Source organism: Euprymna scolopes, chromosome 3, assembly GCF_053919585.1.
Source record: "Euprymna scolopes isolate OS-2025 chromosome 3, ASM5391958v1, whole genome shotgun sequence".
In the NCBI taxonomy this organism is placed as follows: domain Eukaryota; kingdom Metazoa; phylum Mollusca; class Cephalopoda; order Sepiida; family Sepiolidae; genus Euprymna; species Euprymna scolopes.
Window position 1 is genome coordinate 57412952 of NC_136484.1, and position 27817 is coordinate 57440768.

Genomic DNA, 27817 nt, shown 5'->3' on the forward strand with positions numbered 1-27817 from the left:
GATAGAAAATCTGCTCATGGAATTTTTGTTTAGTTTTAAACACAGAATAAGGGAAGTTGTTTTGTTGAGATAGTTTTACAGGAGGGTGGAGGCATATATTGAAGTTCAGTCTAGCACTTACCATAAAAGTAACAATAGAACATAGGTAGACTCATTTTGTTGGTCATTGTCGGCCTTTGTAGTGTTGCCATAGACGAATGTCATTGGCATAATATGATTTGGGAGATTGTTGAAGATCAGGAAAAGAGTTGAGCCCAGGATGAATTCTTGATGCACCACAGCATTGATACTGTGATCTTCAGATTTTTGTCCATCAACAACTACTTTAATACTCCTTATGTCAATAAAACTGTTGGAAAGAAAGGATTTGATGGTTGAGAGGACATTTTCAACTTTTACGTAGCTGGAAATCTTGAGAAGTAGACTTTTACATCAAACCCTATCAAATGCCTTAGATTAACTATTGCTCTAGAAATGAGGCTACCATCAATAGATTAACTGGCCCTGCGTGATATTACTGTCACCATATTGCTTGTTGCTGAATAGGTTGTTTTTTCTGAGGTGGTTGACAACTTCTCTATTTATCACATACTCAGCAACATACGCATGACTGACTGACCTGTACTGAGACTACCCATGCAATCGATTGTGTATACCATAATTACAACATTATTTTAAAAACTATTCACACTCTTTAACATATTCTGACAACTTGTTCCTATAATTAATAAAAACAATTTGAATATTCAGATGAGCAATCACTGCAAATACATTATAGAAGACAATGAAGGATATACATTCTTCCTTTCCTTTCTTTCTAAATAGAATCAGATGATACTATCAATAAGATTTTATCAGCTTTATTTTGTACTAGCAGTTCAGCCCAGCTTTGCTCGGGCCCTATGTACTGTTCATAATTTGCCCTATGTGTGAATACACTTTATGTAATATTTCAATTTTGACCCCTTAACATTTATTATTTTGGTCTCAAATAAAAATACAAAGGTCAAATCTTTTGAACTTTGACCCCTTGGCAGCTCAAATTTTTTACCCAGACCAATTAAAAAGCTTGTCCTATCTCTGAATACCCTTTATGTAAAATTTCAAATGTTTAAACCAGAAATTGGCTAAGTAATTTGGTAGAGACGGCAGAAGTCAAATTTTTTTTTTTTATAAACTTTGACCCCAATTTTGACCCCTTAACATTTATTTTTTGGGGCTCAAATCAAATTAAAAAGTTTGATCCATGTCCAAGTAACCTACATCTAAAATTACAAGTGTTTAGACCCAAAATTGTCGGAGGAGTTTGGTAGAGTTTTCAAAGGTTAAATCGTTGAACTTTGACCCCTTAACAGTCAAATTCTGTCTGAAAACCGATTAAAAAGATTTTCCCAAATCTCAATACTCCTTATGTCAAATCTTGAGTTTCTAGATCAAAAATTGACAGAGTTATTTGACACACACACATTTTCACTTTTATAGATATATAGATTATTTGGTTTACTATTCTCATCTTGTATGTTATTATCACAATGTCTCAGCGAATGTAACTTCCAACTTTCTCTAGATGGATCTTGTAGAACTCAGGAATCTCTACACTGGACTCAGAAATCCCTATGTTGAACTCGGGGATCTCTATGGAATATAAAACTGAACCCGTTATTTACTCTATGGAGTAAGACTGTTCTCATTTCATAACCTGTTAGAAATCTTAAGTAATTTTTATTTTATTCTTAGTATCACCCATAGTAAGGATTGAACCTACAACCTCCTGAAGACTCACTTAAAAATGATTATTGCTTAACTTTATCAGCTGCACCATATGTACATGGAAACTACTTAATACTAAGTTATACACTCCAACCAGAGATACTAAGATGAAAAAATATTTAAAGTTAAAAATAGAATCATCCCATTCTTCATGACTATATCAATTTGCACAGATTCAGGTGAATAAAATAGCCCCATTGAGGAGGATGCAGCAAGTTCTTTGTAAATAAATCAACTTAAAATGAAACCTTTATGGTTATATACGAATCCAAACTTAAATTATCAAATTATTTTCATATCTTATAATAAGGAAAAATAAATAATTTCCTTAAAAATTATTACAGAATAATATGGAGAGAAATGGAAGAATTTCTTTAAGATAAATTTATAAGTTTCATCAATCTTATACAATATAATTATACAATAACTGTTGCTTTTACAGTAATATTACTTTAAATAAACCCTTCATTAGATGACTCTGGGTTCAGACATGATTTTGGGGCTGAAACATCATTACCACTAGCCCAGAGCACCCCAGCAGTATCTCACGATTCTACCAGACTTTGTTGGATTGTTGTCAATCTATGGGATTGCCATATTCACGATGATGCAGATAAAGCCTTGTCTTGTATTTTCTTTGTATATTTTTTCTTATCTGATGGAGAAAGACCAAGATTAAAGAATGTGGAGGTTGAGTTCGCAATAAAACTTTGGTATCAGACTTCAATAGGAAATACAATGGTTTTCCAGTCATTTCTGATACATTCTTCTCGTAGATCTTCATATCTTTCCAACTTATGCTGATGTGCCCAGTAAAAAATTTTCCTCAAATGGAACCGTTAATTCAACGAGGAAAACTCTTTTCAAATTAATGGACCAAATGATATCTGGATGCCGATCCGTTAACATTATTTCAATTGGAAATACAAGCTGCGTTCTAAGTTGAATGCAACATGCCAGTCCATGCAGCCATCAAACAATGATTATCTCTGCCTATATTTATATAAAGATTATCATTTTCAGCATTAAGTGTATTTTGAAAAAAAGAAAACATTCTTATTTACAAAACTGGATTCCTTGTTATTTAATGAAAAGAGTTTTTTTAAACTAATACTGCTCAAAAATGGCAAGATATTTTTTTTTTTTAACGTTAATAAGAAAAAGAAACGAGTAAAAGAAGAAAACTTACATCTTGCAACTTCTTCTAATTTGAGTACTAAAGATTTTCTGGCTAGCTGCACTTCTGGTTTAGGATGGTCGAACTCTTCTCGAACCCATATATCAGGGCTGACTTGGTTTTGCCGTTCAGTTGGGGGTTTGGGAGAACTGTACAACCTATAAAATAAAATAAACGAATTGAAATTTTTACAAAATAACAACAAAGAATACAAAAATTGCTTTATTGAACTTTAATATTGTTCAACGGGTTGGGGAAATTAAATGAAAAAACTAAATAAATAAATTTTGTTTATTCACTGTCAAACTAAAATCCAGAAACAACAGTGTTTAATGAAAAGATCATGAGATTTATGCAAGTCTCTCACATACATGAATCGAGTATCAAATGCATTCAACTATGATTCTTACAATTTATAAATAACAAATTCCTCAAAGCATTCCAGGAAAATAATGGTGTTTGTAAAATCGATGACACAAAAAAATCCAAAAAAAACTAAAGATTTATTAAAATTTATTCATAAGCTTCTTTTATTTGTAGCAGTCACTACAAAACTAGTCAGAATTGTATCATATTTTGTCAAGATGTATTCTAATGAAATTAGGCAATTCATTGAGGGAGGTACACATTAAAGATGTTAATGCTATTACTTCAACTATTACTAAACACACTGCACCAAATTTGGTATAAAGAACTCTTACTTGATGAACATATTATAGGGAAGAAAATGATATTAAAACTAATAAGCACAGAATCTACAAAAGTATTGAGCAGAACTGCACTAAATTTAGCATGAACAACTAGAGATGTTGGGTGTGCTATATGGAGATAGGGCACATTAATATACTATAATATACTAATTATAACAATAGTAATATAAACATACTAAACTTTTTAGTCCATTAAAAATGGGCAAAAGTTATTTATAGTCCAATGACTTAGAATAAGTGCTTTATGTCAAATTGACGATTAAATATGGTTAAATTTGTGTTCATTTTTTAATTGAATACTAATCCATATTAATTGTTAACTGTGCATCAAACAGATACCGTAATACTTAGTTCACCGCACATTATGACCAAGGTTCATACAAAATTTCAGTTAGATTGGTCCAGTAGTTTCTGAGAAAAAGTGAAACACACAGAAATATAATATAGGTGTATGCTCCAAACGATTATTAAATTTGATATATAGAGAACTCTTAGGCTGCCAGATACAATAAAACTGAGGGTGGAGGTGGGGGCTTTAACCAGTTGTGAAATACGCTTAAATGATATTTTAATTTGTCCAGATTTTGTCTATATAATTATTATAGAGTTGTAATTTCAAAGTCAAAAAAGAAAATAATTTAATTGAATTGAGTTAGAATTGAAGTAAAAAATTGAATTGAGTTAGAATTGAAGTCAAAAATTGAATTGAGTTAGAATTGAAGCCAAAAATTGAATTGAGTTAGAATTGAAGTCAAAAAAGAAAGTAATTTAATTGAATTGAGTTAGAATTGAAACCAAAAGCAAAACCGTAGTGTTCAAAGCTGGTGACGTTACCACTGTACCAATGTGACACACATATAAATTGATTAAAATAAACTTAGATGAATGTACAAAATATATAATGATTGTTTCAATTTTTACCCATTTTTGATCCCTTAAAAACTATTTTAACTGGTTAAAGACCCATAAAAGAATGGTCCATAAAAAATCCAATCATTTTAGGCCCCTAGTGCCGCTCTGCGACTTTTAGTTTTGGAAGAGATAGAGTTTGAAAATGCGCAGACAGACAGACAGATAGACAAACGTATAGCCTTTTATATATTAGAAGATTAAGAATACAAATTATGATGCTTAAATACAACTGTAATCAACCATTTAGTTTTGGAATAATGGACTGAGAATAAACTACCTCAATACATTAAATGGGTTTGGTTTGAAATTATCACTTACAGCAGATAGCTAGGGTGAAATGATTTAATATAACCAACAACAACAAAAGAGTTCTCGAATTTTGGAATAAGATTTAACTTTGAGGAAGCACAAAATAAAGAGTGCATGGGCATACCAGTAGATCTATAATTATAAAAGAAATATGTTGACTGGAAATAAAATCGTTTTCAGAATTTTTACATTAGGATTGACTAATAGTCTCATCTTGGTTGAGAGATTCAAAACGTTTTGGCCGATGTAACGTCCAATGTTCTTCAGATGCATCTTTTCAAATTTGAGAATCTTATAGTCAAACTGAGGTAACTATGGAAAATTTAAAACTGAAATCTTCATTCACTTTACAAGAGTAGACGGTTTTCATTCCATCAGCCCAACAAAATGAGAATAATTGTCCAAATAATACAAAGTTAATAAATAGTAATATTAAAATGTTTAATTTCATTATTGTAGAGGTGCAATATTTCTTCTCTTACTGATTTCCAATTCATGTATTGGTTCTCCGAGGAAAATTGGAGAATTATTTTCATAAAAATTGTAAAAATTATTTTAAAAAAACATAAAATTAATATTTATTGAAAAAAAAAAAAAAATATATATATATATATATATGTGTTTGAATCTAAATGCATAAATGACTAGCTCTGAAAGACAAAATATGATAAATAGCAACAAAAGGGAAACTTTTACTACCAATGTTTTGTTCTTTAAATAAATAAACGTGTGTGTATACACACACACACACACATATATATAGGAGATGGGTAAACATCGAAAATCTATAGGTTAAGGAAATATACTTATTGAAATGTATTCTTTGTCTTGCATATAATAAAAATTCTAGATTTGAAATTTAAACATTTCACATCATAAAATTTAAATTACTAAATTATGATTATATATATATATATATATATATATATATAATCATAATCATAATTTAGTAATATATATATATATATATATAATCATAATTTAGTAATATATATATATATATATATATATATAATCATAATTTAGTAATATATATATATATATATATATATATATAATCATAATTTAGTAATATATATATATATATATATATATATATATATATATATAATCATAATCATAATTTAGTAATATATATATATATATATATATATATATATATATATACACACACACATATACATACACACACAGGGTGTCCAAAAAGTCGCTGAAGTGTTTTAAACAACAGATTCTTTATTTTTTATATCTTTGTGCAATTTTAACACAATCTAAGACATTGGACGATTTTTTTTAAAAAATGCAAAATTTAAACAATCTTTATTTTTGAAAAAATATGTCTTAAATGTTGATCATTTTTAGTTTTGCATATTTGTGCTCTTTTGAAAACATTATTCATGACAAATTGCAGAATCTCTGGATTGCGATTTAACTTCCTTATTTCATTCCACGAGCTGGCAGACCTCGAAACGTCAAACCCCAAACCCTGCAAGAATTGAAGGAAAACATCAGGACTGAAATAAAAGAGTTTAATCGCAATCTAGGCAATTTGTCATGAATAATGTTTTGGAAAGAGCACAAATATGCAAAGCTGAAAATGGGCAACATTTAAAAGATATTTTTTATAAATAAAAATTGGTTGAATTTTGCATTTTTTTAATTTTTTTTATTTTTCAATGTCTTAATCAAATTGTGTAAAAATTACAGAAAAATATGAAAAATAAAGAATCTATTTAAGTTCAAAACCCTTCAGTGACTTTTTGGACACCCTGTATGTATATATGTATGTGTATACATACATGTATATGTGTATACGTACCCACACACACACACACACACACACACACACACACATATAACAGCTTCCCAGCTAAAAGCAACAATTTTAGATATGATAAGCAATTGCATAAACAAAATTATCCAAGACTCAATCTGGTTATAACTGTCAAACAGGATGCTGACTTAAAACGTCTCACAAGAGAGGGAGAAGAAAGATGCAAGGAAGGGAGGGTGTAAGACAACAGGACATTAAGTGATGGATGATGAGCAGAAGGGAAGAAACTGAAACTATTAACTCCACTGTAATCTGATAAGCATATCAACAATGTTCCATTCATATGTTTGTCTTACTTAAAGTGCCTAAATACAGTTGAATAATTCAATACATAAATACAGTTGAATAATTCAATACATAAATACAGTTGAATAATTCAATACATAAATACAGTTGAATAATTCAATACATAAATACATAATTATGACACAGTCACTGCTTATCAAGGCCCAAAGGCCACTCGAGAATAAGGATTAATGAGCGTCGGGAGGTGGATGAGACAACACTGTAATGATAGGTTATGGTGGAAATTCGGTAGAACTTGATTATTTAAGAGGACAAGAACTTGATCACATTGGACTTGAAATCAACTATGTTGTAGTCAGGTATAAAGTTCCACAGGTGAGCAGTTCTAGAAAAAAAAAACTTTGCTCATAGAATTTTTGTTTAGTTCTAGGCACAGAGAGTAGGGGAAATTGTTCATAGTGGTTGTAGTTAGACGAGTGAATGTTTTTCGGGGGGGGGGGGGGGGGGTACGTTCTATTAAAAATAATCCATTTATGATAATTATGAGCTTTGAGCAATATACTCATTGTTAAAAAAAAATGAACCTGGCTAATTTTTATTTTGTCAATATGTTTTCAACTGATTTTATTGGTATTAGATTATCTTTTTTCCAGGTTAGTGTCAGAGCTGTTAAATTTATTTTAATTTTTGATTTACAATGTCATCTAAAAAGAAAAAATAATCATTTAGATGAAATTATGAAAAATAGAATCAGAGTATAAACAAATTTTTATATATTATTTACATATAATTATGTAATGTGGAAAGGAAGACAAGCTAATGCAATCCCAAAATCATCAACAAGAGGAGATAACTCAATACTGAAAATTACAGCGTTTCGGTACAGAAAAGACACCCTTACACATTTGACCAAGAGTTAAAAACTGGAAAATGTCAGGGTTTTTTTTTTTTTTTTTTTTATATATATATATAATAATAATTAGGAGATTAAAAGAAAACAATATATCATCAAGACGATGTGAGAAAAAAAAAAAGAAAAGAAAGCCAATTGTGGTAGCAGATCAACTACAAATAAGATTATTTAGAGATGGAGATCTCAATAGTACATACATTTACCACTTTAAACCCAAAGAGAAATAGCTCAACTACTTCTTCACTATGCCGCATCGTTCATGTAAGTGGAAAAGTTGCCCCTAACACTGTTCTCCATAATCTATTTATTCAGAATGCAAGCATTACTTTTTTTTTATTATCTACTAGCAGGGCTACCCGGCGTTGCTCGGGACCGTATAAACAATGAAAAAACAAAAGCAGATATTGAACAGATGTTTTATTCTTAGGGGAGAGGAATCTTTCATCTCAAGTTTTAGCGTTACAAACAAACATTTGTCTTTTATATATATAGATAATGACAGGTTTTTTTGGGGCCCCCCTCGAAGATAACTGATCAGTTGACCAACTTCTAGTGGTCCGTTTGACGTGAAATTTCGATATTTGTCATCCGGGTGATCGGGCTTCGATATGATACCAAATTTGTCAAGTTTGGTTCCGTCTTTCAAAAGTTTTAGCGTTACAAACAAACATACATACATACACACAGACGTTTGGCTTTTATATATATAGACTAGCAGGGCTACCCGGCGTTGCTCGGGACCGTATAAACAATGAAAAAACAAAAGCAGATATTGAACATATGTTTTATTCTTAGGGGAGAGGAATCTTTCATCTCAAGTTTTAGCGTTACAAACAAACATTTGTCTTTTATATATATATATAGATAATGACAGGTTTTTTGGGCCCCCCTCGAAGATAACTGATCAGTTGACCAACTTCTAGTGGTCCATTTGATGTGAAATTTCGATATTTGTCATCCGGGTGATGGGGCTTCGATATGATACCAAATTTGTCAAGTTTGGTTCCGTCTTTCAAAAGTTTTAGCGTTACAAACAAACATACATACATACACACAGACGTTTGGCTTTTATATATATAGATGTGTTTCCTCTCAAGACATAGATGGAATCAAACACACTTTAAGTGATAAAAACATAAGACAACAATACAACTATTACATTACCAGAATTCATTTTTATATCTGACCATAATGACCACATCTGCACATAACTGATAAACTTAATCAGACAAAGATTGCCAACAGAAGGTCACTCACAAAATCTGGGATCCATGACTTCTGAAAAGTATGTCATCACCTCTCCACTGATAGCTGAACATTAACGGATGGGAGACTTGTAGTGCCATAATCTCACAGAGAGACAATCCTATGTTTTTTTACATTCAACCCATTAAGATAGAGATTCTCAGCCAGGGGTAAATTTACTTCTAGGGGGTAAAAAAAAATTATATAGTCGGGAGTAAATAATTGAAGTACCTGATAATTTAAAAAAAATGATTATTTCTTTTCAGATTGTGTAATTTCTCTAAAAACCGTAATACAAATTAACTTCATAATTTTTCTATTTAGAAAAAAAATTGATCTTCTTTATTTTTGTTTGTTTGTTTGTTTTATGGCATATCAACCCTTTTCAGGATATTTAATGCCGAATCCAGTGATTTTGAAGAATTTTTTAATAGAGTATATTTGTTTTTTTAAGTTGGTTTCTATTTAACCTATAGTTGGGACCCTAACGTACTACCACTCCGGGTCAGAGTGGACCTGGGAGCAATGGTAATTAAAGGGTGGCTCCACACTCCCAAAAGCCTGCAAGCTTGGGCCTCACCATCGGATATAGTTTAAGGTCATATCCAGGACCAGAAATAAAAGACCTGTTTATGTATTTAATAGCATCATAATTTCATGCTTGCCATTGTGGATTAAAATTTGATTTTCTTTATTTTTGTAACACAAATGTATAATAGTATTTTTATGCAAAACTTAAAGTTTTAAACAAAGTATTGTCTTTGACCTTGCTTTTCTGTCACTTGATGGCTATGATTTTTTTTTTTTTTTTTTTTTGTATGGGGTAAATGGAGAAATACATGAAGCCGAGGTGTCGATAATGGAGAAAACGTTGAGAATGGTTGAATTAAGGCATGAGTGGTATGAAGGCCTGAGTCAATGATTTGTTGTATTGGCCTGGCATCAATACAACTTGCATCTTGTTACAGAACTTAAGAGACAGGGAAAGATATACAAAAACAAGGAAAACAAACGAATAAGGACACGAATATGGAATTGTTTCCTTTTACGAAGGTAAGTAAACAAAGTAATCAGGAATAAGAGTAATAACAAAAGCAGACAATAAATCGATTCCTCTCGATTCTCCACGAATGAACGATGTATATTAATTCTGGAAATAAATAAAAAATCACATATTTATTACTGTGTCCCCTTTTGTATTCTCATACATCTTATAATTTTTTATATTAAAACCATTTGTTAAACTTATGCTAAGATTCAAGATTTATTACAATTTCAATCTTCTATCTTCATACAACTTAGTTTCTCCATTATATTTTCATATATTTCATTTGAATAAAAACATTTTTATTGGAGCATTTGATGTTTCTTTACAATCAAACTGGCATGAAAAAAGTCGTTCTTAAATAAGCCAATTTTTATGATGTTTATTCTATTTAAAATTTGGGTGTATTTTGATAATCTGTCATGGCAGCCTAGTAAGATCTAGAAAGAGTTCAAATGTGATCAGAAACTATTTTTTTTTTATGGAGTAGTAACTAAAGAAACTACCTATGCAGGGAAATAAATTATTGCTGTTGTTACAATAGCATTCACAATGGTCAGATTAAACGAACAAACCACTTAGTGTAGTCTTAACCCTAGAAGAACTATGCTGGCTTCCTCTGAAGAAGGAAGTTTATAGGGAGCATGTAATTCACAAGCGATCCCCAACCGCATGTATATCCGGGTCATGGGAAGGTGACATACAGTGCATAGTGCTCCCAAATGATCACTCATTTGGTACTGGCCAGGTTATATGTGGCTTAACTTCAATGATGTAAAAAGAACTGGTGTTTCAACGTAGTTATGTTGTATTGATCAGGTTGAGCTAGCGTATTTCTTGGTTTGTATTGCATTTTGAATTATGACAGCACAAAATGCATACTATTTTTGACATTTGAGTGCTTTGTGATATTTTTGATGTTTCATGCACTTAAACGGCAAAATAATGAGCATTTTGGTCTACTGTAATACAATGGATGGCGACTTCAGCTATTAATAATAAATGGCAATACTCTGTTTAGTAAGCCACTAAAGATGTACTTTCCTTTTGGAAGTATAGCAATAATCTAATTGACCATGTCCCAGCTGCTGTTCTCTGCCAACTCTTCAATCTAAAGTTTCTGCGATCTGTACTGTTGCAGTAACGTTTCCAACGGTTTGCTTATGCAGCTTATCGCCCAGAAGAAGAATTAATTTTCCTCTCTACCTCTCTGTCTTGGTGGCACAAGTGTATTGGTCAGGACTCTATGGACCAATTTATCTTTAGTTGATCTTTGACAACTAAATATTTTCGTTTATTAGCCAAATAGAAAAGTTACTAGCCAAACCCACATGATTTTTAGAATGTGACATCTTTGTTCCGTGACAAGTACATACATCATAAATATTTTTCTGCATTTTGTTTTTTAATAAGTGTACTCGTTATATTAACAAACGAAAATAAAGATTGAAGAGACATTTTTGCACTCAGTAATGAGCTTTGGAAGATTGTTGGTGAAAGAAACATAATCACCAAAAGATAAACGTTTTATTATTTCTAGTTACCACTTGGAAACACCACACGTAAATTCAACGGTTTCACTCACAATATAAAGCCCTGTATATAGTACTAATTTAAAAAGTTTTGAAAAAAAAAAAAAAAAAAAATGACTTGGGTGCCATCAGCTAAAATCGAAATCAAAACATTCAGCGCTCCAGCTGCGTTCCCTACCGCTTGAGCTATCAGCAGATAGATTAAAAAAATTTTTTAATTAAACCACTTTAAGTTATATATTTGCGCATGCACAAAAGTTATAGAAATATGTTGGCAAGTTGAAATGAACTGTTGGTGCACAGCTGAGAGTCTAAATAACAACCATCAAGGACTTGGCTGGACTTTTAGGTCCAAAAGGTGGTGGGATTATGATTAGTTAGTCATTTTGCATGACTTTGCGCAGGTTGACAAAGCACTCAAATGTAAAAAAAAATTGTGTGAACTTTATGCTGCCATAGTTTCGCCCAGATACAGGAAACAGTTATAATTAAAAAAAATTTTTTTAAATATACAAAAACTATTTGTTTTTTTATTAAAATACACCAATATTTTAAGAATTTATTGGAGTTTGCACCTCCAAAATTGGCCAATTTACAAAACGTTTTGTTTTTATGAATGTAATCTTGAAGAAGCACCAAATATTTTTCTATCCTTTAAACAGATTTCTTATATAGATAGGATTTCATGATGAACAACTGGAAAATGAATTACAGCGAGAATAACTTGATTTAAAGAAATAACAACTAAAATATTAGAAAGTCGGATGCTGAAGATGTAAAATAAACGTAATAATAATACTAAGCACTGAAACAAACTGGCAAACAATCAAAAAAGAAGATGAAGCACAATAATCATAAGTCTATGTTCAACGTAATCATAATTGCTTTATATTTGTTCACATCTGCTAAGATGCAGTGTGAGTTGTCCTCATTGATAATAGTTTGTTTGGAACTTTTACAAAGTAGATGCTATTGGCAGTTAATTCTAATGACGTTGATTGGTAAATCGGAGTTAACCTAATTTCTACTTTAACATAATTATGAGAAAAACTTCTTGTGTGTCTGTATGCGTTTTTTTTATATTCTTTTTTATTTATTCATTATTAAATCTATTTATTGAAATAAAAAGCCTTATAGCATCTCCATCACTACTTATACATAAAAGGCAGTGTGTGTGTGTGTGTGTGTGTGTAAGTTTGCTCCTTATGAACTCTGAACTGGCTGGGCAGATTTCTTTTTAATTTCACACAAATGTACTTTATGCGTCTCAGTGTTTTCTTAGGGTTTGTATCGGAATACCTCTGATAAGTATCGAAAATCAATAATCGAAAAAAATCCGATTAAAGAATGAACAGTTAATAATGAATTAACATCCTTATACAGCCTAACATCACAAGTGCATTTGAGAAGTTTTATCACTGCACAAGCAGAAGCGCCCAGGATATAAAATCAACAACAGGTTCTTTGTTATAACAGGAGCATGTTCGAAATGAACATTTTTATTTAGAGCATAATTGAACTATGATATTTGACTTTTACATTTTAAAATGTTAATTGAAGCTATTATATAAAAATAATTTTATAAAATCAACAGTAGGTTGTCTACAGTGCAATGTATTATGGACTAAGTCACTGTGGGGAGGTATGTGAATCTTCCTCCTGATGCACCACAGTGGGTCCCTAACTAGAGCAGGTAATCAATCGATTTGATTGAAAAAGGGGCGATTTCACTAATTTCAATATTGGAAGTCTGGAATATTCGTTGATCCTCATTCAATTTAGGGCAACGTTGAGTCTCCCTGCTAGTAAAGTAATTAAACAAACTTTTAAAAAGAATGATTAAAAAATAAATCCACCACAATGCATTTGGCTTGTGTGTTAATAATTGGGTTTTAAAAAAAAATGACTGTCACTCTTTGAAATTTGAAAGGAATTTATAAAAATCTAAAAACTTATTTAAGTCATTTTTAGCTTTAAAATTCTTATCAAATCCTCATGTATTAAAAGATTGAAAGTTTTGAAAGCTATTGGCATCCCAATAATACATAATATAAATATATTACTTTAACAAAATTGATTATCGTTTTATAACAATTTGATTCAATGATCAAACGATACTGTCATAATTTCAGGAGAATGGAAGTGAACCCTAGACTTACTTTCGGCAATGTCATAACTTTTGCTGCTCTAATTTTGTCCTTCAGTTCTCACATTCCATGAGCAATGTCTCTGACAAAAGGGGAAGATTGCTGTTTTCTGGGTTTTAATCTATATATTAAACACTTATCATCAGCTATTGAAGATTTTTTTTTTTTTAGCTCCTTACCGTTACATTAAGTGGCTTGATGTCTTGTTTGGAGCATTTCCATTAAAAAATAACTAAATTAAACTTACAAAATCAGATTTTAAAAAAAACTAATCTTACTTAACTCTAGTAACAAGTTCAATAATACATTTACCTTAAATCAAACCTGTGAGATTGACAAGACACTTCTCACTGGTAGAATGAACTACTCCAAAAGTACTCTATAAATAGTGTGTATATGTTATTCCAAAATCATAATACGACATTGAATTCTGAATATTTATTATTGCTTAGGCAACATGATCCTGATTGCAGTGCAACAAATGGAGAAAATTGTTGGTCTCACTGTAAAGGCTTCCATGAGAAATTGTGTTGCACAACAATATCTTAACTGGTACAACCAGATCACCCGCTATCAGTCATCTGAAATGATTCAAATTGTGTCTCACATTGATGTCAATGGCTCAAAGTTATGTGATAGGCCACTTAAAACATAGGAGATCAACTGACACCATGATCCCAGCATGCTGCACAAGTGACAGACAGGAAAAGCAGGAAGTTATTCACAAAACGTCTAATCTCAGCATGAGACAAAATTAGAAAAAAATGAAGATAAGAAACTGTCGGACTACATTATAGCCATCATCACTAGTGGGATCTGTGAAAATTCCACAGCAGACTCTCATATGTAATATATATGGCTATGACAACAGCATATTCTTTTCATTGGTTTGACTCTTGAATATATATCCGACACAGACAATCAACCGAAAACCACATCACTCTGTATAAAAGCATATACACACCTGAGAGTCAAAACTATGAAAAGAATATGCTGTTGTCCTAGCCCTAGTGATATATTGATGTTGGCATTCTGTGGATGTTCAGTGTAAATGGAGACACCCCAATATTATTGTAACTCTTTTGTGAAAACGGCAAAAGTATTTATCTAAGCTAGCAGCGACTTCCATCATAGCCCAGTCATAAAATGCACTTAAATATGATATTTTAATTTCTGCAGATTTCGTATATATTATTATAGAGTCAATTTTATATCGCTTCTTATATGTTATAAAGTTGTGATTTCAACAAAAAAAAAAAAAAAAATTATCCATATGACTTGGGTGCATCAGTGTGAATAGAAATCGAAACAGAAACTTAAGAAAATATATATATATATATATATATATATATATATATATATATATATAACTTGAGTTCCTTCAGCTATAATTGAAACCAAAACTTACTTATGAAGAATTATTGGTAAAATTATTTATTACAAGAAATGGTAGGTCATAACAATTAAACGACAGTCACTTGGAAGAAAAAAGATGTAAGCGTGACATACAAAATAACACACACGCTATCGTATTAATATAAAGATGATCCGCTCATCAAAACAGGCATCGTTCTGTGTTTAGATCACATGACTCAACTACCCATATTGAAAGCGAAGTAGATAAATATTACTAATCTTTACCATCTTCTATCTATCTAAATAAAACAATAGATGTTTGTATCAGTGTGTAAATATTTAACCGATAAACTCTGAAAATACTGGTCACATAACACTGAAATTAACAAGAAATACTAATCATACACCAACGATGGTTTATAACGAGTAAAATCTTTGTTTGGGTTGGTAAATAACGCATACAGAAATATATCAACAAGTTGAAATGCAAACTGTTCATTTCACCTAGCTGATAAATTTTGATTTCTTTCTGCGCATGCCCAAATTCAATTCATTTCTTCAAGTCGTTTAATATTAGATCTTTCTTACCTTGAAGCGCTAAATGTTTTGGCTTTGATTCGAGCTGATGCCACCCAAGTCATTTTTTTTTTTTTTAATTGTTGAAATCACCATATATTAGGTACAACATAATATTAATAGAGAATTGAGTCTGTAATAATACAAATTAAAATATATTGAAGCATATTTTACAACGACCCAGCAAGGCCGAGCACCCTCGCTTGTTTATCGTAAATAAACACAAAAAAAAAAAATAAAAAAAATAAATAAAGCACAAACATTAAAAAAGAAACAGACACACACTAACCTATTAATGAATGAAATAATATATACCAGCGATATTCCCAATTGTAATCTTTCTATAGATTATTTCCCTAAAGGCAGTGCAATGTCTATTATCCACTATCAGTTAGATAACACAAATTTGGAAAGAAACCAACAGAAGCCATGAGAAGCTTTGATGGGAGGAGGAGGTAAGTTTTAAAGTTAGATGCCTGCTTAGTCATTAACTTTGGCAATAGTAAATATGATAAAAAAAATTCTTCACAATCCTTATTTCTGTCTAATATGAGAAATACCTCCTACAGAAATAAAACCATACAATATTTTGACACATGCAGGCCAATAACAAATAGAGGCCTGGCAACTATATAGTTAATACATGTGACAAGAGACAAGTATGAGGCAAGTTGAATGACTAAAAGTTTAAGTGTAATATGAACAAATATCTTGTTGCCCAATTCCCTATCACCTATAAATCTGGCCCTATCACAGTATACCCTTATGTTTCAGCAACCGTATGTCTTGTACGGATCAAACAAGAAAATTACAATCATGAAGTAAATCTTTAGTTTGTTAGTGATATCCAATACTTAGTTACCATGCCTAATAATACTAAAAAAAAATTTCTCTTTTTTTAAATTAAAAAATATTGCCCTGCACACATCTCTTTATACTATTCAGATTTAATCTTTCTTTGAGGCTATCAGATCTAAGATCTTGAGGAATATTACGTACACATCTATCATATCATTTCTCTCTATGCAACGCATATCCTCAACCTTCGATGATTAGGTTTAATTTCCATACATTACCACACTGTACACACATGCCTGATAGACTCTTCCCTTAGTCAACAGTGGTAATGCTTTCAGGACTTTACGGAAAAATTTATCTTTAGTTGGCCTTTGACAACTAAATATTTTTATGTATTGGTCAAATAAAAATGTTACTAGCTAAACCCACGTGATTTTTAAAATACGAGATCTTCATCCCATGATAAGTACATCATAAAGATTTTTCTGTATTTTTTTTATAAGTGTCATTTCTAAATATGCACCGAATTTTAGGTTGAGATTTGAAGCTACAAATATTCAAATTTCTTCAGATGTTTTTTTTTTAAGACATTGTTAAGAGTATATTGTTCTATTAAACTTTTTATTGTTTAAATAATTTTACTTTGCTTGTTTTATTAAAAAAGTAAAGGTTGAAAAGACATTTTTCACTAAGTAATGAGGTTTGAAAGATTGTCTGTGAAAAAAACAATCACCAAAACATAAACGTTTTGATTATTTTTAGTTGTCACTTGAAAAAAAAAACAAAAAAACACTCATAAATGCGACTGTTTCACTCGCAACGTAAAGCCCTGGCTTTGCTAGTTAGTAATGGCAGAAGTTTTCGGAACTTACTCCATTCATTTCTAACACTTGCAATCACACTAGCACTATGTGATTCTAATACATGAATGAAAAATATTTTGAATGAAATTTACCTCTGAATATACATCGGAAGAGCTGTATAAATGTTAACATAGGCTATAATTCTTGATATCTTGGAAAAAAATAATTTGTAATCTTTGAAGAATACAGATTACAGACCGACATAGAATCTCCATTGAAATAAGGATAAACAAATCTTTGAGAAAGTAGTTCCCTCCTATGTGAGAAAAGTTAAAATCCTTGGTAGTAATAGTAGCAGAAGAACATTGCTGAGATTCATGTCCTCATTTTTAGTCTTGTTTTCTTCAAATAGATAATGAGATGATGGAAAGCAAAGCATCCTGTACTTACTTTGTCATCAAATAGATTAACCAAGGAATCTGGAGAATATCCAGTATTTTAAGTTAGGCTGAGGGATTCTAATTATATTATATCCAGAAATCCAAGTAAAGCTTCATTTCCCAAATAACCAGCAATATTTAGTTGTTCAAGCAATTCATTTACCATTTTAAAATCATAAAATAGATAAAGCAAATTCTAGTTCAAAAGAAATCCATTCAAAATCCGTTTAAGTGTACTAATAACAAAACGAAAAAAATAGCGTTTCATCTAAGCTGCTTATTCCTGCTCTGGAGGTTCGATCAAAACAAGCTATTTATAGCATTTCAGAATTCACTCCATTTTTTTAAAGTCATATTTTGCTGTGCCACGTCTTACACAGAAGTATGCATGTCAATAGTAAACGATTCACAATAAATGGAAGTTTGAAAATAGCTTCTATTTTAAATGCAACCTTATATTTCTAGACAAGAGGGGTTTTTTTTCTCTCTTGCTAAAGTTCTTTTCCTTGACCTTTTGGTTAAGAACAAAGTGTAGTATCAGAACAGATACTACACTTTCTCTGTCCTCAGTCAGTGGAGGAGAAATCCTAGACCGAGACAATTTTTATTTTTGTCCCTCTACAGAGTGACCCTTTTTGGGGAGCTGGATTTTCCCCACATTAAAACTTGACCTTGTGTCTAACTCTGTCATCGTAGGAAGGTAAGTAAATAGGAACTACCTAACTAAGCTTTATAAACGTTTGTGCGCAACACCGAATAACATGCCTAGGATTTAGATCAGATTGACTTGAGTTGATTTATCCTACTTAAATTTTCTTAAATAGGTAATCATATTCCATTCTAAAAACATGTTTAAAGGGAGATAATGCTTTTATGACTTATGAATTTTTTTTTTTTTTTTTTTTTTCCCTTATTAAGAAATACTGAATAAAGATTTAACTTTAGCAAGAGACACTGAAGCAGGATTATCTGCTCTTGGCAAGAGACATGGTAAATGGCATTATGCAATTGAGATTCAACATGGCCACTACCAACATGGTTCAGCAACGCATATCATTATAGCATTATAATTTAATCATTCCTTTATTATGTTTTAAACAAATCATTTGAAATTGTTAGCTCCTAAAAACCATTTTCATCTGTTTTATTTCTACATCCTTTTGTGTTTCAATGCTAGATACATAGATTGAATGGGTGCATCTTGGTATAATTTCTTCTTTATAAATAACTAGCCTGGGTGACCGGCATTGCCCGGGTGTTTGGAGGTGTGTATTGAGCAAAAAAAAAAAAAGTGGTAGTAGTCAGGCAGGCTTGAACCAGTACTGCAAACGAGGAAAAGAATATGAAAAAAAAAAAGTGATATCTTTGCCATTGCATCCATCGCTAAACCGGAAATGGCAAAGGTTTAAATTAAGTCTAGTCAATCGATAAGAGGGGATGACTTTCAAAAATATTGGTGAAAAAAGCGACCCCCTCCTTGTAGAAAAGTGCTCAGTTGAGGGTGAAGGAATTAATTTTTTTTGCCAATTTTTCGATATTTGTTGTCCGAAGTGTCAAGCTTCAAAACAATACCGATCTCATGAAAATCCATCGCTTCTGTCGAAAGTTTTAAGCAAACATACAAAAATACATACATTTAAACAGACAGGTGAGATTTATATAATAGACTAGCGGGGGGTACCCGGCATTGCCCGATTGTTTGGAGGTGTGTGTGTGTGTGTAAAAAAAAAAAAAAACGTTGGCCGGGCGTTTGGAGGTGTAAAAAAAAAGAAAAAAAGTTTTAGTAGGAAGGTAGGATTGAACCCCGAAACCTTGACGTGAAGGTGGAAACGAAAGGGAAAAAAAGCCAGACACCTAACCACCTCGGCCACGAGGGAAGAGGAATTGATAATCGTGTTAAAATAAGGTTTATAAAGTAAAATATACAGGTGCGAGGAAGTGGTGTGATGTTTGACCTAGTTTTGCGCTGCAAGCCAGTTACTGTTTCCCTCGCTTTTCGAAGACGCGGCGAGCTGGTAAAAGTAGGGCAAATTAAATAGAAAGGTGACCCCCGTTGTTAAGTCGTTAGATATTATTATTTAGACGTGATATAAAAAGTTTTAAGAATGAGCGACCCCCCCCCCCCCGAGAAGACCAACGAAAAAAGCCTTTTGCAGACATACACAAAAAGCGAACACACATACATACACACACACATTTTCGCTTTTATATATATAGATGTCTTATAGATAGAGTAGTGGAGTCCACAATGTAACATCTACTAGCATTAGGAGTAGGTTCAATCTACTATGTAAATTAATAGTAAAATTTAAAAAAGTTCTCTCAATAGTGTAATAATTTTGAAATATGTGGCAATTAAAGAATTAACACATTTCATACTTAGAGTTACAACATAAACCAAAGATATTTGGAAATATTTACACTGCTGAAACAAAAAAAAATATGCAGAATTTATCTAGTACAGTAAACTTCCTTTGTAAGGTTTAACTAAGCTTTTTTTAAAATATAGATTTGGATAATCCTGAATTTGAGTGTGTAATCAAAGAGTAAAGTGAATAATAAAATCTCCATAGTAAATTAATTCAGTTCTCTCCCATCGCAAGAACTTAAACACCAGGGTCGCAAAGTGAGATTGAGAAGTCAGCTCCCCAGAGGAGGGGCACTCTGATCTGCAAAAAGTGCCTGGACAGCCCCGTCAGCATTTCCCATTAAGGACGCTTCACGCGATTAGCAATAAACTAACCCCTTCGCAAAGAGAGAAGGTCAGACGTGGGAGGCTGGACCTACTAGAACTGCACAGAAGTTTACTCACATCGCAAAACTAACAGGGACCTGATCATTACAGGAATGATATAAGCTCTGTTGATTTGGGGGGGGGCAGAATAAAGATCTCTAGCAGAGTTAAATCTTAGTAAATAATAAAAAATTCTACAGACAGGATTAATTTGAGAAAAATAAATTTCATAGATGAAAAACATAATTGAACAACTCCAAAATCAAGAGAGGGCAGGGACTGTTTCTTTTATTTGTTAAATATTCAGTTTTTCACTTTCTTTTAGTAGGGAAGGGGGTCAAGACATGTTGCTTAACTTCATGATCTAATGAGAACCAGTGTATCAATGTAATTATGTTCAGATAAGTGATAATTTGGTAATCTATATATAGCGAAAATGTGTGTTAGTGTGTGTGCATTTTTGTGTATGTCCGCCAAAGGCTTTTTTCGCCGGGCTTCTCGGTCGGCTCATTCCTTAAAACTTTTTATATAATGTCTAAATCATAATATCTATGAGTTATGACTGGGGTTCGCGTCTATTTTTAATTTGCCCGACTTTTACGCACTATTTCCAAGATTTTTCTCGATCACCGCATTTTCGTTATGCTTTTCAGTATTAAAAAAAAAGCGAAAACTGGCTTGCAGCCACGTCATGTTCCAAGGTCAAACATCACACGACTTAACTTTCTCGCACCTGTCAATTTCACTTTATAAACGTTAAATTAAGATGCTTTTCACTTCCTCTCTCCTCATGGCAGAGATGGTTAGGTTTCAGGGTTTTTTTTTTCCATTTCGTTTCCTCATTTGCATCAAGGCTTCAGGGTTCGAGTCTACCTTCCTACTAAAACTTTTTTTTCTTTTACACCTCCAAACACCCGGCCAACTACCCCCCCCCCAACACACACACCTCTAAACACCTGGGTACCCCCCACCCCGCTAGTTGTTCATATACCAATAAAGTTTAAGTCAGTATAAGGTGACTTAATTTGTAAGCTTCAAAATTACCAGTTTTTGTAATCGAGCATTCATATATTATTTACACAAAATCAAGACAACAAAGATCGAATTGATAGCAACAAGTTGTGTATTTTCATTGTTATACTCTTTACGATATAAGGTTTGAAATTGTCCGAACAGCCACGAAACGATTGTAATGTATAATGAAAATACACAACTTGTTATCAATCCGATCTTTGTTGCCTTGATTTTGTGAAAACAATATATATATATTTACACACAAATAAATACACATTTGTCTTTATTATAGAGTGGAGGATGAAAAATTTCAACCAGATTTTATGTTACAAATGATGGATAAATAAATAAATAAGCCATTAGAGTGGAACTAATTTGTTAAACAAACGTAAACCCCAAATCATTAATTCTAATGATCTGCTCCTTCCGGTGACAATTGAATAAACCAACACACACAGGATGTGTAAAAAAACAGTGATACATGAACTATTAGTAGAATGCTTTAAGTACCCATTACTTTTTACTAAGAGTTTTTCCAGTAGTCATAATTAATTTGAACTCATTTTATTACTTCACTTAAGAGTTGTGGATGTTGTGGTCTTTATTTACAGAGTAAAATAATTTAAAAGCTGAACGTTGTATCATATAAAATTTTCTACCCCACGTCATTCATAACAAATGCAAAGAAAATATCACTCGTTTATTCATGTGTATCTTGAAAAATATTTAGATTATTATAGTGTTATGAAAACTTTGCCTTTTATTAATTAAGCCAATTTATATTATTATTATTATTATTATTATTATTAATGTAAAAAAAAAAGTGGTAGAAGGTGGGGGGATCAAAACAATAGGCAGCTTGGGTGAAGAGAGATTAAAAAAAAAAATAGTAGTAGAAAGGCAGGCTCGAACCCATAACACGACGGAGAAAAATAGGTTAAAAAACATAACGTCTTAGCCGATGTCTCCATCACCCAACCGGAAATCCCGAGTGTTGAAATTAAGCATAGTCAATCCAATCAAGACGATGACTTTGTGAAAATGTCAACGCAAAAATAGACTTTGTGGCTTAGTGGGGGATGCCCTTTCCTCTTCCCTGCAATCTTTCTCTCACAGAAGAGACGTTACGAGCCTGTCTTTGTTTTATCGTTACTTCCATGGCAAGTGCTCATCTGAGCTCCAATCTCTGGCCAATCTTTCATGAAAAACACCCGTCTAGCTGAAACCACTGTCAGTAATTTTCACCACTCTTTATCTGTGCCTAAATCAAAATGTAGATTCCATGAATAAAGTTTCTTTCTTAGAAGTGCACGCCTGTGGAACTCTCTTCTGTTTGTCTGTTTCCCACCTGATTACAACTTGGATGTCAAGTCCAGCATAAACAAATTGCTGATGAATCGCCCCTTTAAGTAAGACACGTTATCACATCTCCAATACTATCCTATTGATTACTGTACACACAATAACCCTTATCCCTGAATAGCTTCCGGGCCTTGATAAGTGGTGACCCCTATGTAAAAAAAAAAAAAAAAAAAATTATAATATGATAAACACATTACCTTTTTCGTTCGTGAAGGATGACGCAAGAAAACAGTTACAAATAATGATGACTTGTTTATTCATCTGATCGACCGGTCAATTGACGTCAGAAATTCACTTGTATCTACATGGTTAATCTTCTACCCTTCGCCTCTAAGGGGACTCTCCTCTGACTATGTCAACTCTTGGCTGATCAACTCTCTAACTGACTTTCTCTGACTCCTGACTAAAATCCGAACCCATAATATGGAGACATGTCCTTTGTCTATGATGTCAGAAGTGTGTTTATCAAACGTGACCAATTTTACGTGGCTTTACATATGTTTGTCCAACAGACTTTTGACAATAAAAGAACCTTCAATTCTATCTAATCTATTTCAAACAATATAATTTGCATTGTTCATTCTTTTAGCTGACATTTTTAATTTTCAGATTTCTAAAAGAATTAACTATAGACTTAATTTCTAACATTCCATTTCTTAACTTTGCCTACAGGGTTCGATTCTAGGCTTATCCTAATTTCCTTTCACTTACCTAATATTCTTCTTATATACATGGGAAAGGGACAGCCCTTCCCTGTAATATTTAGGTGGTGTAGTAAAGAACCTCCGAGGTGGGGTGGGAGGAATCAAAACAACAGAGTAGTGGAGGTGCTCATTGTCCGAGTGTGTGTGATGGTGTAGTAAGGAATGGGGGGGGGGTAAAAAATAAAAGTGGTAGTAGCGGTGTGGGGGGGGTCCAAACAACAGTAGGCAGAGGTGTTAAAAAAACAAATTAAAAAAGTGGTAGTAGGCAGGCAGGCTCGTACTAATAACGCAAAGGAGAAAAAAGGTTAAAAAAAAAAAAAAAAAAACTTGTCTCCATCATCCGACTGGAAGTTCCGAACGTGAAATTAAGTGTAGTCAATCCAACTGATATGATGACTTGCAAAAATGGTGACATAATAACCGACCCCTCCTTGTAGAAAACTGGCCAGTTGAGGGTGAAGGAATTAATGTTTTGGGCCAATTTTAGATATTTGTCAAAACGATACCGATCCGGTCAGGATCTGTCGCATCTGTTGAAAGTTTTTGGCAGCCATACATTCACACAAACCGATGATTGAGATTTATATTATAGATTATATTATATTATCTGATTTATATCGACAGGCCAATAAAATCCAAATAAAATGATATTAATGCTCTGTTTATCATTGAACACTATTGGATTTAGTGTTTATGTAGATATTAGTGGCCTGGTAAAGCCACAAAGGAGACAACTGAAGCAGCAAAATTGAAGCTGGCCTGCAGGACACTATACATACAAATGTAGACAAATTTAGGCATATTTTATTGCTTTGAAAATATAGGTTCTTTTTTATCATCATAAAATAGATGAAATACATAGATAATTGAATATTCTATTACAGTTCTGTTCATCTCAGAAATGTTGCGTTAGTAAAGTGATCGAGAACATTAATTTTCCTCTTCCTAATTGATCACTAAACTGTTCTAGTATACTTTGTTATGATTTCTTGATCTTACTCGATTCCAGAACAAGAATTCATCTAATCTGGTGGAATATCCAGCTAAGTGCTGTTATTTGAGGTAATATCACTAGAAAAAGGTGCGTCATTCCTCATATAAGTCAGTGTATAGCCTTGTCGGGGGGGGGGGTCAAATAACAGCACTTAGCTGGATATTCCACTTTTTACTTGTAGAATGAAGTATCCTAATGTCAGATTTTCTTGACAAACCCTTTTAACAGAAAGACCAAAGATACACAAGGATGTTGTCTAGTAGATAATTCAAACTTTCCATTTACAATACAGTTGTGTATGTGTATAATCCATGTCAGTTATATGTAGTTATTTAGTTTATCTGCATTAGGACACAATCTTTAGACAACTAAACTAATTAGATATCATTAAAAAAAAAAAAAAAAAAAAAAAAAGGATACGAATTTGCATACAAGTTCCCCTACCCTGCCCTGCCCTGGTCTTGCTCTTTATTTCTTTTTTGAGGAACAGATTTTTGCTATTTTGTTAAAAAATATAGCTTTTTTTAATCTTTCATCTGGTCTAAAAGATTTTGTTTGATGTTCTACCATATAACTTGGCTAATATTGCTCTGTAATTACATTGAATTCTCTCGCTAGTATTCTATACCCAACCTTGAATCTACTAGGATATAGATATAATAAAATGTCTTTTATGCTTACGGGAGCGTCAGGAGATCTTAATATCAACAATGAGGCATATTTATCAATTTGTCGTCTGGTCAATCCTTTTATATGGCTGTGAGACAATAAAGGAGATTGCTCAGCAGAGTTAGAAGTTTTTAACAATGACTGCCTCTGCCACATTTTTTATTGCCAGCAGGTCGAATGATTCCCAACTGCGTCCTCCACCGACCCCCTCTCAATCTGAAGTCTCTACCGTCTATTGCAGTGACATCATTGATGGTTTGAGTATGCAGCTCATCGCCCAGAGGGATGATTAATTTGCAATGTAATCCTATACTTCTCTGCATGGATGGCACAAGTGTATCGGTGGACAGGTGGTCAGCAAACAAAGATTTTTATAGAAATGTTTGGTGCATTTTTGTCTAATAAATCAAACTGAAAACCATGAATACATATGCATTTAATTTTATTTTCTTATTAAAGAAAGGAAAAAGCAAGAAAGCAAGTCAATCTACCGGGATGAAACTAAAATAGAATAAGCTTGTCTAGACTACGATATAAAAGTCTAATGATATTTATAGCTTTGATTAGTTTATCTATTAGTGATGGGCCGATTTTTCCCAATTCCGATACAATTACCGATTTCGTACTAAATTCCCTCTTCTGATACAATTACCAATTCTGATTCTTAATAAATCACTAAATATTTCACCATAAGGTTGTTATTTTTCACAATTACCATAAAACACATGTTAAATATGCAGATATTTTATCAAATATAAAAATACACTTGTAAAGGATAATCAATCTATTTTATTTTTACTTTTAGTTTAAAATCAATAGAATTTCATTAATTTATTATTACTATCAGCAGTAGAAGATTTTGCTTTGAACAAATTAAAATAAAAAAAATACAATTAAAAGGATCATTTTTTTTGGCATCGAAAAATAGGCACAGATTTTTCTGATTCCGATACCCACAAAAGTTCCGATTTTTCCAATTCTCGATTCCAATTAATCGTCCCAACACTACTATCTATGAAAAAAAAAAAAAAAACTTACAGTCTAACGTCGATATGTATAGAGTGTAAGTATAAATTTGATTTTGTTTTGTTTTTTTCAGATTCTTTTAAGTATTACACAAATGCAACAGACAATTGTTTCTGTTAATTATTGATGGATTTGAGAACAGATTTATGCATAACTGGAAAGCACTGGAATATTGGAAAACTAACCTGTCACGATGATTCATGCTCGATTGAAAAATTTGGAAATTTCAGCTGCAGCTCAGTGCCGGAAAGTTATGATGGAGATATGGAATTAGTGGCTAGTAGGAAAGATCATAGCAATAGTTCTAATTATGCTAGCACAACAAAATTTGCAGAGAAACTGCAAAAAGGTGCGGCAAAATCCAGACAAGGCCATGTAGACCTTTTTTTAGATATAGACATTAGAATGTCAATTATGAAGAAAGCACTGAGCAATAATCTTCACTACTTCTCATACAAGAGTTGCAAGGGTTAACTACTCACTACCACAGCTGAAGAGAATACACTTACAAAAGCTAAGAAAATCCTCAATAAGCTCAAACACCTAGCAGAGCTGAGTATTCTTTGGTTATCTTCAGCACGAGTTGCACAATGTACACAACCACTTGTACCTAGCATATAATCCGCATGAAGTCTCTTAAACTGTGGCATGTTTCCAGTGAAAACTACATCATGCTGACCCACATCTTTAAAAAGGAATCGGACTCAATTTAGATAACTCTACTGCATCGCTATTCATTGTTGTCGAGTGGCGATGATGGCTACAGGGAGGACATACTCATGTCACACCTCTGAGAAAAATCCAGAAGTGATTGTCTGAGAACTTCCAATTTCACCACCCAACATATGCCCGCAACTCAACTGCATTATTATGTGTAGAGCACAGTAGACTGTATTGTCAGCAACACCAAGGACAAATTGATTGCCAGGTTCAAACTGGTGTTCAGGCATCTTTCAAAAGGACACCATGAAGGATGCATGCTTCAGGTTCAGGTCCCACTTGGAGCTGTGGTGGAAGCTCATATTAACTTCTTTAAGTGAGCTTTATTCAGCAAAAGATCCTCTAAGGGATGCAATTTGATTTTTACAGATACATCAAGTATTGGCCAATGTTTTTTCCTGTCTTCCCCTAAAAAAAAAAAATCACTACTATGTACTTACAGGATCCAAAACTATTGAATAGAATTCCAAATTTGGCATTAAGAATCTTCTGGAATATTGTGTTCATAATAAGGGATCTAAATTATATTACTACTATTGCTAATAATAACAAACACTTATAATATCCTAATTATTGGATAGAATTGCAGTATATTTTTAGCCAGAACCATACTGAGGATGATGTGTGCTATGAGTGTGTGTGTGTGAATGGAGGGGGTGTCCAAATTAACATACTACTTTTAATAAAAATACTAACATCTATAATATAAATCTCACCTGTCTGTTTCAATGTATGTATGTATGTTTGTATGTCTACCTAAAACTTTCAACAGAGGCAACAG

At 32.4% G+C, this 27817-nt stretch overlaps 1 protein-coding gene across 13 annotated transcripts in view; it reads right to left on the bottom strand.

Annotated features, from left to right (window-relative positions):
• The window catches only part of LOC145255607 (SLAIN motif-containing protein 2-like), a 291352-nt gene that overhangs the window by 148100 nt on the left and 115435 nt on the right, over nucleotides 1-27817 (bottom strand). For all 13 annotated transcript variants that reach the window (XM_080114160.1, XM_080114151.1, XM_080114182.1 and 10 more), the window contains exon 2: nucleotides 2960-3105. In XM_080114160.1, the coding sequence (XP_079970286.1) occupies nucleotides 2960-3105 (146 nt within the window). The remainder of the gene's footprint in view (nucleotides 1-2959; nucleotides 3106-27817) is intronic.